At 38.6% G+C, this 14566-nt stretch overlaps 1 protein-coding gene across 1 annotated transcript in view; it reads right to left on the bottom strand.

The window, feature by feature from the left end:
• Nucleotides 1–14566, bottom strand: part of DNAH14 (dynein axonemal heavy chain 14) — a 379927-nt gene that overhangs the window by 53025 nt on the left and 312336 nt on the right. The window contains exons 70-74 of the mRNA XM_049867924.1: nucleotides 9260–9681; nucleotides 8982–9180; nucleotides 7116–7346; nucleotides 2358–2452; nucleotides 1379–1535 (exon numbers count right to left, since the gene is read on the bottom strand). Of these exons, the coding sequence (XP_049723881.1) occupies nucleotides 1379–1535; nucleotides 2358–2452; nucleotides 7116–7346; nucleotides 8982–9180; nucleotides 9260–9681 (1104 nt within the window). The remainder of the gene's footprint in view (nucleotides 1–1378; nucleotides 1536–2357; nucleotides 2453–7115; nucleotides 7347–8981; nucleotides 9181–9259; nucleotides 9682–14566) is intronic.

The following is a 14566-nucleotide window of genomic DNA, read 5'->3' as shown; positions in this document are numbered from 1 at the left end:
TATAAGAGTTCCAACCTCTCCGCAGCCTCTCCAACATTTATTATTTTGTGTTTTTTGGATTAATGCCAGCCTTGTTGGAGTGAGATGGAATCTCATCGTAGTTTTAATTTGCATTTCTCTAATGGCTAATGATCGAGAGCATTTTCTCATGTATCTGTTAGCTGCCTGAATATCTTCTTTAGTGAAGTGCGTGTTCATATCCTTTGCCCACTTTTTGATTGGGTTGTTTGTCTTTTTGTGGTTGAGTTTTAACAGAATCATATAGATTTTAAAGATCAGGCGCTGGTCGGAGATGTTGTAGCTGAAAATTCTATCCAGTCTGTAGGTGGTCTTTTTACTCTTTTGGTGAAGTCTTTAGATGAGCATAGGTGTTTGATTTTTAGGAGCTCCCAGGTATCTGGTTTCTCTTCGTCATTTTTAGTAATGTTTTGTATTCTGTTTATGCCTTGTATTAAGGCTCCTAAAGTTGTCCCTATTTTTTCTTCCAAGATCTTTATCGTTTTAGTCTTTATGTTTATGTCTTTGATCCACTTGGAGTTAGTTTTTGTGCATGGTATGAGGTATGGGTCCTGTTTCATTTTTTTGCAAATGGATATCCAGTTATGCCAGCACCATTTGTTAAAAAGACTATCTTTTCCCCAATTAACTGACACTGGCCCTTTGTCATATATCAGCTGCTCATATGTGGATGGATTTATATCTGGGTTCTCAATTCTGTTACATTGGTCTATGTGCCTGTTGTACCAGTACCAGGCTGTTTTGACTACTGTGGCTGTATAATATGTTCTAAAATCAGGCAAAGTGAGGCCTCCCACTTTCTTCTTCTTTTTCAGTAAGGCTTTGCTTATCCGGGGCTTCTTTCCCCTCCATATGAAGTTGGTGATTTGTTTCTCCATCACATTAAAAAAATTCGTTGGAATTTGGATCGGAAGTGCGTTAAATGTATAGATGGCTTTTGGTAGAATAGACATTTTTACTATGTTAAGTCTTCCTATCCATGAGCAAGGTATGTTTTTCCACTTATGTAGGTCCTTTTTAGTTTCTTGCACTAGTACTTTGTAGTTTTCTTTGTATAGGTCTTTTACATCTTTGGTAAGATTTATTCCTAAGTATTTTATCTTCTTGGGGGCTACTGTGAATGGTATTGATTTGGTGATTTCCTCTTCAATGTTCTTTTGTTGATGTAGAGGAATCCAAGTGATTTTTGTATGTTTATCTTATAACCCGAGACTCTGCCAAACTCTTCTATTAGTTTCAGTAGTTTTCTAGAGGATTAGGAAAATATTTTAAATACAGATACCTGATACTCTCAGAATTGAGTTTCCCCATCTTTTGATTGAAACTGTGCCATCACCTTAAGTGTTCGCAAACAGCTTACCGTCAGAGTGGATAAGTATCAGTGGAGTTCTGGCACTTGATTCTTTATATGGTTCTTTCAGGTTAATTTCAGTCGTATGAAGATATTCATTTCCCAGACTTTCAGTAACAAATTTTCTCACTGAATTCTTTAAACACTCTGGTCTAAGAATTTTTACCTAGAAAAGAAAACATAAGGTAAAATTTAAACACCACCCAGCGGAATACTCCGATGGTAAAATGAAACAAAACTAAGAAGTATTCACTGTTCAGCTTCTCAGTCAGCGTTTTCTGGTGTTAGTTGGAGGGGGCAGTTTAACGGGAGAGACGCTGTGTTGTGCGAAATCTGCCACCACTGCTCTTAACCTTCCTGTGGCCCTTCCTGGATACCAGGACCACTTGGGCCTCTATCTCTTTCAGAATCTGACTGAGATCTTGCTTTGGTTGTGAAGATCCAAGTCATCCTCCCTGATTCTGGGGGAAAACAAACAAAAAATCCCTAAAAAAACCTTTCCCCTTTCCCCTGGGTTTCTTCCTGCTCTGCTGTGCCTATCTGGAGAAAGGAAACCCCATGGTGTAGAAAAAGAAGGGATTAAAAAAAAAATCCAGGATAGCACAAGGGCCAGGGTCTGTTCCTGTACCATTTATGGCATTGGAGGCAGGCAGATCCCAAAAGGGTTAGGGAAGAAGAGGCTGAGGCATGTACTCTCAGTTCAGATTTCAAACTTGTTATCTTCTAAGTTCTTCCTCCTCCCTACCGAGCAGTGTACAAGGGGTCAAGGAAATGTCAGAAGTGTTACTTGAACTGAACTTCCACGTGAGAGAAACGTTGAGAGTGGAATATAAGTGCTTCCTTCAAACATTAATGTTTGGTAAGTGTTAGCTTTTAAAAATGGATATATTTTCCTGATAAAATTCTAATTTGAAAGGTTTCAGTTAGTAATAAAGTTTTCAAAACATTTAGAATATTAATTTTTTTTTTTTTTCAGAGCAGATCTTACCAAAATAAGTCTTTGAAATGAAGTGAGTTTCTCCCAGGGAAAATTTATAGGACTACACATTTCTTCGTCTTCGTTCAAAAGTTCAGCTACTTCATCTAACGCACAATTAAAAAAAAAAAAAGGTCAGCTAGGTTTAAGTTAGAGAAGGAAGCTGAAATTAGCAATCAAAATGCTCTGGGTCACTAAAAGATACCACAATAAGAATTTTGTGAGGAATTTGTGACTTTTTAAAAACATGGCTGAATTCTTTTGAAGTGAGCTTTATTTTCGTGGATGTGAGGCATCAGTAACTATCCTTATAACTCACAAAAAGTGGCCATTAGGGTAATTTAAGTTTCAACTTGGTCCTAGTGAACTGGTTGATGAATAGTGATGTAACGACACGGTGGGCAGCTGAAAGAACAGAAAGAAGGGCCTAGCCACCAATACTTATAACCTGCTCCTGCATATGTAATGTTTTTCTGATGAATATGGATTGAGTCAGTAGTGATTCCAGAGGTTAAAGATCTCTATTCATAATCCACAGATACAGGAAATGGGAATCAAACAGAAATGCGAGGAGATTATCCCATTTTTGAAAAGTTTAAGACTATAATTTTTTTATACTGCTTCCTACTGGCTCACACTCTCTCGCCAGGTGGAAATGGGGTGGCTTTTATTTATTTATTTATTTATATTAACTTTTATGGAGCTTCAAGTGAACATTTACAAATCAAGTCAGACTGTCACATATAAGTTTATATACACTTTACTCCGTACTCCCACTTGCTCTCCCCCTAATGAGTCAGCCCTTCCAGTCTCTCCTTTCGTGACAATTTTGCCAGCTTCCAACTCTCTCTATCCTCCCATCCCCCCTCTAGACAGGAGATGCCAACACAGTCTCAAGTGTCCACCTGATATAATTAGCTCACTCTTCATCAGCATCTCTCTCCTACCCACTGTCTAGTCCCTTCTATGTCTGATGAGTTGTCTTCGGGAATGGTTCCTGTCCTGGGCCAACAGAAGGTCTGGGGACCATGACCGCCGGGATTCCTCTAGTCTCAGTCAGACCATTAAGTGTGGTCTTTTTATGAGAATTTGGGGTCTGCATCCCACTGATCTCCTGCTCCCTCAGGGGTTCTCTGTTGTGCTCCCTGTCAGGGCAATCATCGATTGTGGCCGGGCACCAACTAGTTCTTCTGGTCTCAGGATAATGTAGGTCTCTGGTTCATGTGGCCCTTTCTATTTCTTGGGCTCTTAGTTATCGTGTGACCTTGGTGTTCTTCATTCTCCTTTGCTCCAGGTGGGTTGAGACCAATTGATGCATCTTAGATGGCCGCTTGTTAGCATTTAAGACCCCAGATGCCACATTTCAAAGTGGGATGCAGAATGTTTTCATAATAGAATTATTTTGCCAATTGACTTAGAAGTCCCCTTAAATCATGGTCCCCAAACCCCCACCATTGCTCCGCTGACCTTTGAAGCATTCAGTTTATCCCGGAAACTTCTTTGCTTTTGGTCCAGTCCAGTTGAGCTGACCTTCTGTGTATTGAGTATTGTCCTTCCCTTCACCTAAAGCAGTTCTTATCTACTAATTAATCAGTAAAAAACCCTCTCCCTCCCTCCCTCCCTCCCCCCCTCGTAACCACAAAAGTATGTGTTCTTCTCAGTTTATTGTATTTCTCAAGATCTTATACTAGTGGTCTTATACAGTATTTCTCCTTTTGCCTCTGACTAATTTCACTCAGCATAATGCCTTCCAGGTTCCTCCATGTTATGAAATGTTTCACAGATTCCTCACTGTTCTTTATCGACGCGTAGTATTCCATTGTGTGAATATACCACAATTTATTTAACCATTCATCCGTTAATGGACACCTTGGTTGCTTCCAGCTTTTTGCTATTGTAAACAGAGCTGCAATAAACAACGGTGTGCATATATATCTGTTCGTGTGAAGGCTCTTATTTCTCTAGGGTGTATTCCGAGGAGTGGGATTTCTGGGTTGTATGGTAGTTCTATTTCTAACTTTTTAAGAAAACGCCAGATAGATTTCCAAAGTGGTTGTACCATTTTACATTCCCACCAGCAGTGTATAAGAGTTCCAATCTCTCCGCAGCCTCTCCAACATTTATTATTTTGTGTTTTTTGGATTAATGCCAGCCTTGTTGGAGTGAGATGGAATCTCATCGTAGTTTTAATTTGCATTTCTCTAATGGCTAATGATCGAGAGCATTTTCTCATGTATCTGTTAGCTGCCTGAATATCTTCTTTAGTGAAGTGTGTGTTCATATCCTTGTGGCTTTTATTCTTCATTTCCCATGATTCCAGATATAGTTATCTTTTGCACCTACTTTATATTTCAATGATATTTTCCCAATGTATAACTCTAAATACAACTTAAAAAATACAACTTAGATTATACAAACAGCCTTTTTGAATATAGCTAATGCAGGTTTCTTGAGTTAAAAAGAAAAAACACCCATGATACATGAACATCTAAGGTTACAAAATAGGTAAAATTAGAGTTATTTGCAAAATAATAAGATGTCTCACTTTACTAAAATGGTCAATAGAGAGTTTCTTTAAATAAAAGCTACTGGCTCTTATCTTAAAACATAGTAATTAATGGATCCCAGATGGATTAGTGACCAATGCAACAAAATAAAACAATAATGACCTAGCGAGAAAGATCTAGGGGAGACCTTGTTACTGAGAACTGGAAATCAAGAAGTTTTATATATATATATATGTTTTTTTCTGGGTATATGTATATATGTATGTGTAAAAAAACATATGTATATATGTATATGTATATATATATATAAAACTTCTTGAGATACATATATATATGAGGACATAACTGACTATACAAACACTTAAACATTTGTATGGTACAGATACTATAAACAAATCCACTAGATAGTTAACAGACTGGGAAAAATGTTTGAATGAAGAGGCTAATATCTATAATAAGACAAAAACAAAGCAAAAACAAAGACATCAAACCCATTGCTGTCAATCTGATTCTGATTCATTGCAGCCCCGTGGGACGGAGTAGAACAGCTCCACAGAGTTTCCAAGGAGCTGCTGGTGGATTTCAACTGCTGACCTTTTGGTTAGCAGCCAAGCTCTTAACCACTGTGCCACCAGGCTCCATAAGACAAGAGGTTAATTATCTATAACATTAACAGAACTTTTACAGACTGGCAAAAAGGGGATAAGCAACTCAACAGAAAAGTAGGATAAGTATATGAATAGGTAAACACAAAGGTTAACAAACACTGAGAAGATACTTAACCTTGCTAATAGTCAAGAAGTGGCAGGGAAAAGCGAGGGTTAGAGTTCAAACAGATAAACAAAAAGGAAAAACTGTACTTAACACTGAAAGTTATTTAAAATAAGGTTGATTTCCTATGTAATTTTTTTTTTTTTTTTAGTGATGGCAGTAGCAGTATGACTGATTTTTACTTTACTATATCTTATGTGGAAACCCTGGTGTGTGGAAACCATGGTGGTGTAGTGGTTAAGTGCTATGGCTGCTAACCAAAGGGTCGGCAGTTCAAATCTACTAGGTGCTCCTTGGAAACTCTAGGGGGCAGTTCTACTCTGTCCTATAGTGTCGCTATGAGTCAGAATCGACTCGACGGCACTGTTTTTTTTATTTTTTTGATATCGTATGTGGGAAATCCTGGTGGCATTGTAGTTAAGTGCTATGGCTGCTAACAAAGAGGTTGGCAGTTCAAATCCTCCAGGCGCTCCTTGGAAACTCTATGGTGCAGCTCTACTCTGTCCTATAGGGTTGCTATGAGCCGGAATCGACTCGACAGCAGTGGGTTTGGTTTTTTGGTTTTAATATCATATGTGTGTATATATATACATACACACACATGGTATTATATATATATATATAAATTTTATTTTGTTGTAAGTGAAAGTTTACATCGCAAATAGTTTCTCATTCAAAAATTTATACACAAATTGTTTTGTGACATTGGTTGCAATCCCTGCAATGTGTCAGCACCCTCATCCTTTCCACCCTAGGCTCCTCCTGTGCATTCGCCCAGTTTTCCTGCCCCTTGTTGCCTTCCTGTCTTTGCTTTTGGGCAGGTGTTGCCCATTTGTTCTCCTATACTTGACTGAACTAAGAAGCACATTCCTCACGTGTGTTGTTTGTTTTATAAAATAAAAAAAACATTTGTTTTATAGATCTGTCTAATCTTTGGCTGAAAGGTGGATTTTGAGAGCGGCTTCAGTTCTGAGTTAGCACGGTGTCTGATCGCCATAGTCTCAGGGGTTCTTCTAGTCTCTGTCAGACCGGTTAAATCTGGTCTCTTTTCGTGAGTTTGAATTTCCTTCTACAGTTTTCTCCTGCTCTGCTCGGGACTCTTTATTGTGATCCCTGTCAGAGCGGTAGGCGGTGGCAGCTGGGTACCATCTAGTTCTTCTGGGTCCTATATAATTTTTAAAGTGCATAGGTGGTATTAAAATGAAGGATGTAAGTAGGCTTGTTCAGATTCAATGTTCAAAACTAGCGTGGTGTAACGGAGCTAGTGTGGTATATTTAATTTCTCTGAAACTAATTCCTCATCTTATGATGGAGTTCATAACTATCACTTCACAAGACAGTTGTGAGGATTACGTTAAATAACATGTGAACAGGTTAAGACACAGTTATGTTCCTTCCTTCAATTTTTTTTCATTATATAAGACATTGGACTACTTTATAGAATGAAAATAAACAGACACACACATAAATAATTAAGATCGAATCAAAACACCCAATATTTTCTTACTTTTCTCCAGCGAAGCCTTTTCTGATTGGAAGGGCACGCTCGTCAGGAAATCTACGGCCTTACTGTTATTAAAAGCATCCCACTGAGATTTATTTGACAGAAGGGACTTGCACAGAAGTGAAAACGGCTCCAGCTGACTGCCGATGTACTGGCACTGCTTCCACCTGGATTCCGACAGCCACTGAAGATGCTGATTTTTACACCTTTCAAATATGCCTAATAGGAAGGGAAAAAGGATCACATTAGAAGAGATAAATCCTTTACCTTGCAGTTACTCGTTACAAAGCAGATGCTTAAGAAATATTTGTCGTTGAGACAAAAGCCATTTTATATAAAAATGAATTATATACAAGGTAATCGTAAAAGGAGATTTAAGTTTTAAAAATGGTAATATTTTATTAAAACTACAATCTTGGTAAAAGTTAAGACCCTTTGTTGCTCATCAGAGCACTTACAAGAAAAAATTGGGAACAACTTAAGTGTCAAACTTAAGACAGTGGCTAAGTAAATTTTGGTACATCCCAAACTGGAATGTTTTGCAGACATTAAATAAGGGGGTCTAAGGGTCGCTATGAGTTGGAATTGACTCGACGACAATGGGTTAAGTGTATTTGTTGACAAAGGGAACAATTTATGATGATGTAATAAGTGTGTACAACAAAACCACTTTTTCTTTTAAAGAATACTTACAGGTATTTGGGGGGGGCGGGGAAGAAACCCAGTGCCGTCGAGTCGATTCCGACTCATAGCGGCCCTATAGGACAGAGTAGAACTGCCCTATAGGGTTTCCAAGAGCGCCTGGCAGATTCAAACTGCAGACCCTTTGGTTAGCAGCCATAGCACTTAACTACTACGCCACCAGGGTTTCCTTCAGGGAAAACAGTGTAAGGAAAACAACATGAAAATATCAATAGTGGTTACCTTTGGATGGTGAAATTACAGATTGCTTTTCTTCTTTTTGCTTATATGTAAATTCTAATAGTTTTAATAATAAACACATATTGCTTGTATAATAAAAATTACCAAAGGAAGTTTTTTTTTTTTTTTTTTTTTGGTTTAAGTTATGGAGCTATTGGTGTCTATTTTTTGCAAACAAAAGAATATTAATAAATCCACAAAATCATTCATTGATTCAGAAGTGATTTACCAAACATCCACTATATACCAAGCTTTGGTACAAGTAAAGACAAACACATAACAGAACAAAAATATCCACATCTACCCTTCACAGCCACTGTTTCCATGCTTTCCTTCTGACTGCTAGTCTTTGCTAACAGTCTCCAAACCTTAGACAAAGGCTCCTCCAAACCGTCGCCTTTTTCCTCCCTCAGTGGGAGGGTCAGATCTCCTTTAAGTGTTATACTTTTTTGTGACTTAGAATGTACCACACATGAGCATTTGGAAAGATTAAAAAGTTGAGTTAGTTTGTCTAATCTTTTTGGATAAGCATGATCTTTGCGGTTCAAATTTTTAAGGGATTTTTGTTAGCAAGTGAGGGCAACTGTAGTTAGGAGGAGTAAAGTTTGACTCCTGGTGGTATCTAACCGGCGTGTGTCCCTATTTGGCTACCATTAGGTATTTTGCTTTGTGGGTTAGGATTACAATAACTGTAGTAATTGCCATTTATTCAGGCATTCATTAAAAAAAATTACTGTGTAGCAATTACGTGTTCAGCAGTGTAGGGAGTACAACAAGGAATGAGACATTGCACTTGACCTCAAGCTGCTTTGAGTCTAGTTAGTTACAGAAGCATTGACTGGGAGGGGCGCCTTAGAAATATTTTATAGTATTTTACGGGACACATGTTTTTAACAGGTTTTTACTAAATCCAGAGTGATTTCCTTTACTTACTGTTAATTTTAGGCTGGGGCATCACACCTTTAATATTTATCAACATGCCAGAATTTAAGAAGATATTCCATTCTTCATCTGATAAGGACCCGATGTCATGACACATTAGATTTTCACTAGCGTTAGTCTGCATGATTGCAATGCAAAGCCGAAAGGAGAAGCAAAGTTTATGTTGGTTAAATAGAGCTGAAGAAACCACCTAGAGAGGAACGATAACTGTTAGGCTAGCTCACCTGGATTAAATGAGTGTGCAAAATTCACATCAAAGAGTATCTTACCTTAAAAATATTTCTTGTCAACATCCCTATTGCCTTTTTAATATGCTTGCTCAAGGAGTTTTTCTCAATTTCCAAGTTAGGTTCTTTTGAGAGATTTGTAACTTCATGAACTTTTTCCTCCTTTTTTGAACTAGAAGCTGACTTAAAGTGTTCTTGTTCTTTGCTTTTGGAAATTACTGATAAGAAAAAAACCTGACGAAACCAGTCTAGGGAAAACTGGTACATGTAGTTGACATGTTTAAGATCAGCTACTAGAAAGTAGAGCAGGGCACCTTGCGTGGCAATGGGAAGGTAGCTTTCACGCATTGCTTGAATGGCACACTCTGCTTTTTCTGTTGCTTTGATGCGCTTTGAAATTTCACTTGAAGTCATTTTGGATTTTTTTAAGGTGTCTATGATATCTTCATCATCTAATATGCAACCTAAAGACAAACAAGAAGTGATTTTAAATAAGAGCCATTGTAATGCTAAATGGCTGTTTCCTCATTCCCTACTCTTTGTGTAACACTTTTGGCTGTTGGTTTTCTGTTGATTTTATTTTGGAGAGGGGCTCTCAAAGGCACACATGACTCCCTTCCCGTTCCCTCATCTTTTCTTTATACATATTACTTTAGTGCTTGTGGACTCTGTTTTTATTATAGGCATGTAGTAAGTAACTGTCTCGTTGTAAGGAAAACATTTTACATTGCAACCTACTATAAACATAAAAACATAGAATATGAAAATAAAAGTTTCAGACAACAGTGCCTTAACACTTTGTATTCTATTTTATTAAACATATAAACCTGATCATAACCAATGAAACTGATTTTTCAGTCAACTAATAGGTCGTAGTTCACCTTTTGAATAAAATACTGCTGTAGAAACCCAGACAATAATTCTCCTCCCTTCAAATGTTTGAAGCAGCTCTCATATTTCCATTGTAAGTTTTCTATTTTATGAGATAAATATTCCCATTTTCTTCAACTACTCTTTTATGATTTGATTTCTGGACCCCTGACCATCCTTGATGCTCACCTCTGGAAACACTTCAGTTTGCGAAGAGCCCTCTTAAATGTGGCATCCAGAACTAAACACAGTATTTCAGCTTGGTATGGCTATTGCAAGCCATAAAGGGATTATTCTATTCCATGATCTGAATACTATATTCTTATATATTCTTACTCAGATGAAGTTTTCCAGGTAATGTCTTTTACATTAGAGCTCTTTTTCCTTTTTGGTAAACATGGCTGCAAAAGCCGAGACACAGACTTCGTTTCTTTTTAAAAAGTCTCCTTTTAACACATGTCTTTCCGATGGGCCAAGCCAATGGCATGCTAAGGCAGCAATATGCACGAAAATACCTGGGAGGGAAGGCATAGCCTCCATACTACCTTATCCACTTTAAACTTTTTTTTAGTTTGAGGCTTTAATGGCAAAATATAGCCTCCTAAGGTCTTAAGGGGCAAGGATGCCAAGACTACGTCTCATGTACTTTGGACATGTTATCAGGAGGGATCAGTCCCTGGAGAAGGACATCATGCTTGGTAAAGTAGAGGGTCAGCAAAAAAGAGGAAGACTCTCAACAAGATGGGCTGATACAGTGGCTGCAATAATGGGCTCATGTATAACAACGATTGTGAGGATGGGCAGGACCGGGCAGTGTTTGTTCTGTTGTGCGTAGGGTCGTTATGAGTTGGAGCCAACTTGCCGGCACCTGTCAAGGTCTTAAATAATCCATTCACAAATATGAGGCAGCTTTATGGTATAAAAACATTAGTTCTTTGTCAAAGGTTATGTTCGTCAGTCATCTGCTGTTAACAGCTGTCAGCATTTTCTTTTAAAGATCAGCTTTTTTCCTCAACACATTTTTTGGGGCTCTTTAGCTTTCCTAGCATGGTTAACAGCCTGAAAGTATAACCAAATAAAAAAAAAAAGAAAAACCAAACCCGCTGCTGTTGATTCTATTCTGATTCATAGCGACCCTAAAGGACAGAGTAGAACTGCCCCATAGGGTTTCCAAGAAGGGGCTGGTGGGTTGGAACTGCTGACCTTTTGGTTAGCAGCTAAGCTCTTAACCCCTGCACCACCAGGGCTCCAAATGTATACACTATTGAGCAAATTCCTAAAGGTGCTAAACTAGTCCTAATGTTTTCTGCACATCTCAGGAGATTTTTACAGGCAATTTTGGAACATCAGTCATTCTTGTTTTTGCCACGGATCTCATAGCAAAGAGCTGTTGGTTGTAACACTTTGTCAGGGAAGGGATGTGTCTGGTTATCCAGTGCTGCTATAACAAATACCACAGGTGGGTGGCTTTCACAAACAGAAATTAATTTTTTCATAGTTTAGGGGGCCAGAAGACTGAATTCAGGATGCCAGCTCTAGGGGAAGGCTTTCTTTCTCTGTCAGCTCAGAGGAAGGTCCTTGTCTCTTTGAGCTTCTGCTTCTGGGTGATCTTCCTATGGCTTGGCATCTTTCTTTCCCCATCTCTCCTTCTCTGCTGGCTTTTTAAATCTCTTTTATATCTCAAAAGAGATTGACTCAAGATACACCCTAATTCTGCCTCATTAACATAGTAAACATAACCTAACCCCCACTGACATAACCCAATCCTACCTCATTAACATATAGAGGTTAGGATCACATCACAAAATGGAGGATAATCACATCATTTCACAAAATGGATGACAACAACACGATACTGGGAATCATGACCTAGCCAAGTTGACATTATTTTTGGGGGACACAATTCAATCCATGACAGGATGTCAGTGTTACGATGAATACTGCATAGTTGAGAGCTACATCTATTTGGTGGGGAGGGTTTGTAACCATACTGGGAAAGGCTTAGAGTCATCACTGCACTCATAATGGCAGAGTCTGTCCTTGTCCCAGAAAGCCCTAAGCAGACTTGTGAATGCTGCTCTGGAGGGTCTTAAGGAATGGTTCTTCAACCAATGGTCTGAGGAGGAGAAGCAGGAGGACTATCAAAGACCAAGGCTACAGAAGCAGGGCCAACCGTGCAGAACTGGGCCTCGCTGCAGCCTTACAGAGCTCCTGTGGAATTTTTTTCTTTTTAAATAATGTCATTATTTTAAAAATCCCCATTCAATAAAAATTTAAATCATACAATAAAGAAAAAAAGCACTGATTAAAGTACTCAGAGAATGCTTTGTCTCTTAATCCACCACATTCCCCCGCTACCCCCAGAACTGGTGTTAACACATGGTAAAACATCATACCAAGTATCTTTCTATGTATGCATGCAGATGGATTGATAGATAGAAATGTTCATGAGAACTGGATCCTACTACAAATGCTATTTTTGAAATAACAATTACATTTATTTTTACTAGAATTTAAAAGAAAAAAAGTGATTTGTTGAATCTCAGATCTAAGTTTTTCTTTATGACAACATATTAGTTCCTAAAACAAGTATTAACTCTTTTAAGTCTAGATAAAATACTATGAAAGCTCAAGGATTTAATTTTACTTGGATCCACAATCAACAATGTACTGCATTGGGCAAATATGCTACAAAAGAACTCTTTACAGTGTTAAAAAGCAAAGATGTCTCTTTGAGGACTAAGGTGCACCTGACCCAAGCCATGATATTTTCAATTGCTTCACATGCTTGAGAAAGTTGGACAATGAATAAGGAAGACCGAAGAAGAATTGATGCGTTTGAATTATGGCGTTGGCAAAGAATATTGAATATACCATGGACTGCTAGAAGAACGAATAAGTCTGCCTTGGAATAAGTTCGGCCAGAGCGCTCCTTGGAAGCAAGGATGGTTAGACTTCGTCTCACGTACTTTGGACATGTTATCAGGAGGGACCAGTCCCTGGAGAAGGACATCATGCTTGGTAAAATAGAGGGTCAGCAATAAAGAGGAAGACCCTCAATGAGATGGGCTGACACAATGGCTGCAGCAATGGGCTCAAACATAACAACGATTGTGAGGATAGCACAGGATCGGGCAGCATTTTGTTCTATTGTACACAGGGTCGTTGCGAGTAGGAACTGACTCCACGGCACCTAACAACAACTATGAAAGCAATTAAGGAATTGAATCTTTTTTTTTTTTTTAAACAAAGGTACACATTTTAGCTTTAAATAGCATGGATTGACTCCTTTCCATGAAATATGTGATTAGCATTCAGACTTCCTTCCATTTTCTGATTTTTGATTGCTTATTTGGTGAGATTTCATCATCAAGTAGGCTTTTTTTCCCCCATGAATTATAGGAGTCTGTTCATGTTTGAAAATGATTGCCTCTGCCTTCACATTTGTGATGGCTGAGGTTGTGTGTCTAGTTAGCTGGGCTATGATTCTCAGTGGTTTGGCAGTTAGGATGTGATCTGGCAGTTACATAATGATGCAATCATCCTCCCTTTTGTGATCTGATGTAGCCATCCCCCATTTTGTGATCTGTTGTGAGCAACCAGTCAGTTGAGAAGGGAGTTTCCTTGGGGTTGTAGCCTGCATCCAATATATATCCAGATGTTCTGGCAAAGCTTGCTTGCTCTGGATCCTGCATCCAGCTCACCAGCATCTGACCACTGGCTCTTGGGACTTGAGCCAGAGGCCTGCTGTCTTACCCGCAGATCCGGGGATTGGTAGGCTTCCACTGCTGATGTTAAAGATTATGGTGTTGATGGTCTCTCCATATTCCACCCCATTTTGCTATTAGTCATGCACTGTCCCACAGTTACCCCCTCCCCACCCCATACCACCATCCTACCAAATAAAAGGCATCACCTCTCCCTCAGAAGGCGGGAACTCTTGGTAGATTCCTCTCTGCTCTGTGTTTCCTCAGTTTCTGAATTGTATTACCCTCATTGAATCTCTTTGCTTTTACTTTAACAGAAGTGAACATTCTTACAACCATGAGCATTAAAAAACTGGGCGATTTCACATGAAAGCCTGGATTTTCAGCTTTTTGGAACAGAAAGATCTGGCAACAGTGGGCTTGCAACTCAGACCATTGGCCTTTTAGATTAGCTATATAATAATCAGCAGTGAATTTTAGAATTGTGTGGAGACTTTAAAAAATGAATACAATCAAAGTCCCACCTTTAGGAGTTCTGGTTCAGTAGGTCTGTGGTGAAGCCCACTGGGCATTTGTATTTAAAAAAAGAAAGAAAGAAACTCCCCAAGTGATTCTTAGACAAATGCCCTTAATTGAAAACTGAAGCATTTGAAAAACTTGACAGTTCCAGTGAGTCAAGGGTGAAAAAGAACTGCCACCCACTGTTAGATAAATAGCATATTATCACAGTTGAGTTAGGGGCAGATGTATTAGTGTGTCTTGGTAATTTATG

Source organism: Elephas maximus, chromosome 24 (genome assembly GCF_024166365.1).
Source record: "Elephas maximus indicus isolate mEleMax1 chromosome 24, mEleMax1 primary haplotype, whole genome shotgun sequence".
NCBI lineage: Eukaryota > Metazoa > Chordata > Mammalia > Proboscidea > Elephantidae > Elephas > Elephas maximus.
The sequence above is the reverse complement of the archived record's forward strand: the minus strand, read 5'-3'. Positions and strand labels throughout refer to the sequence as shown.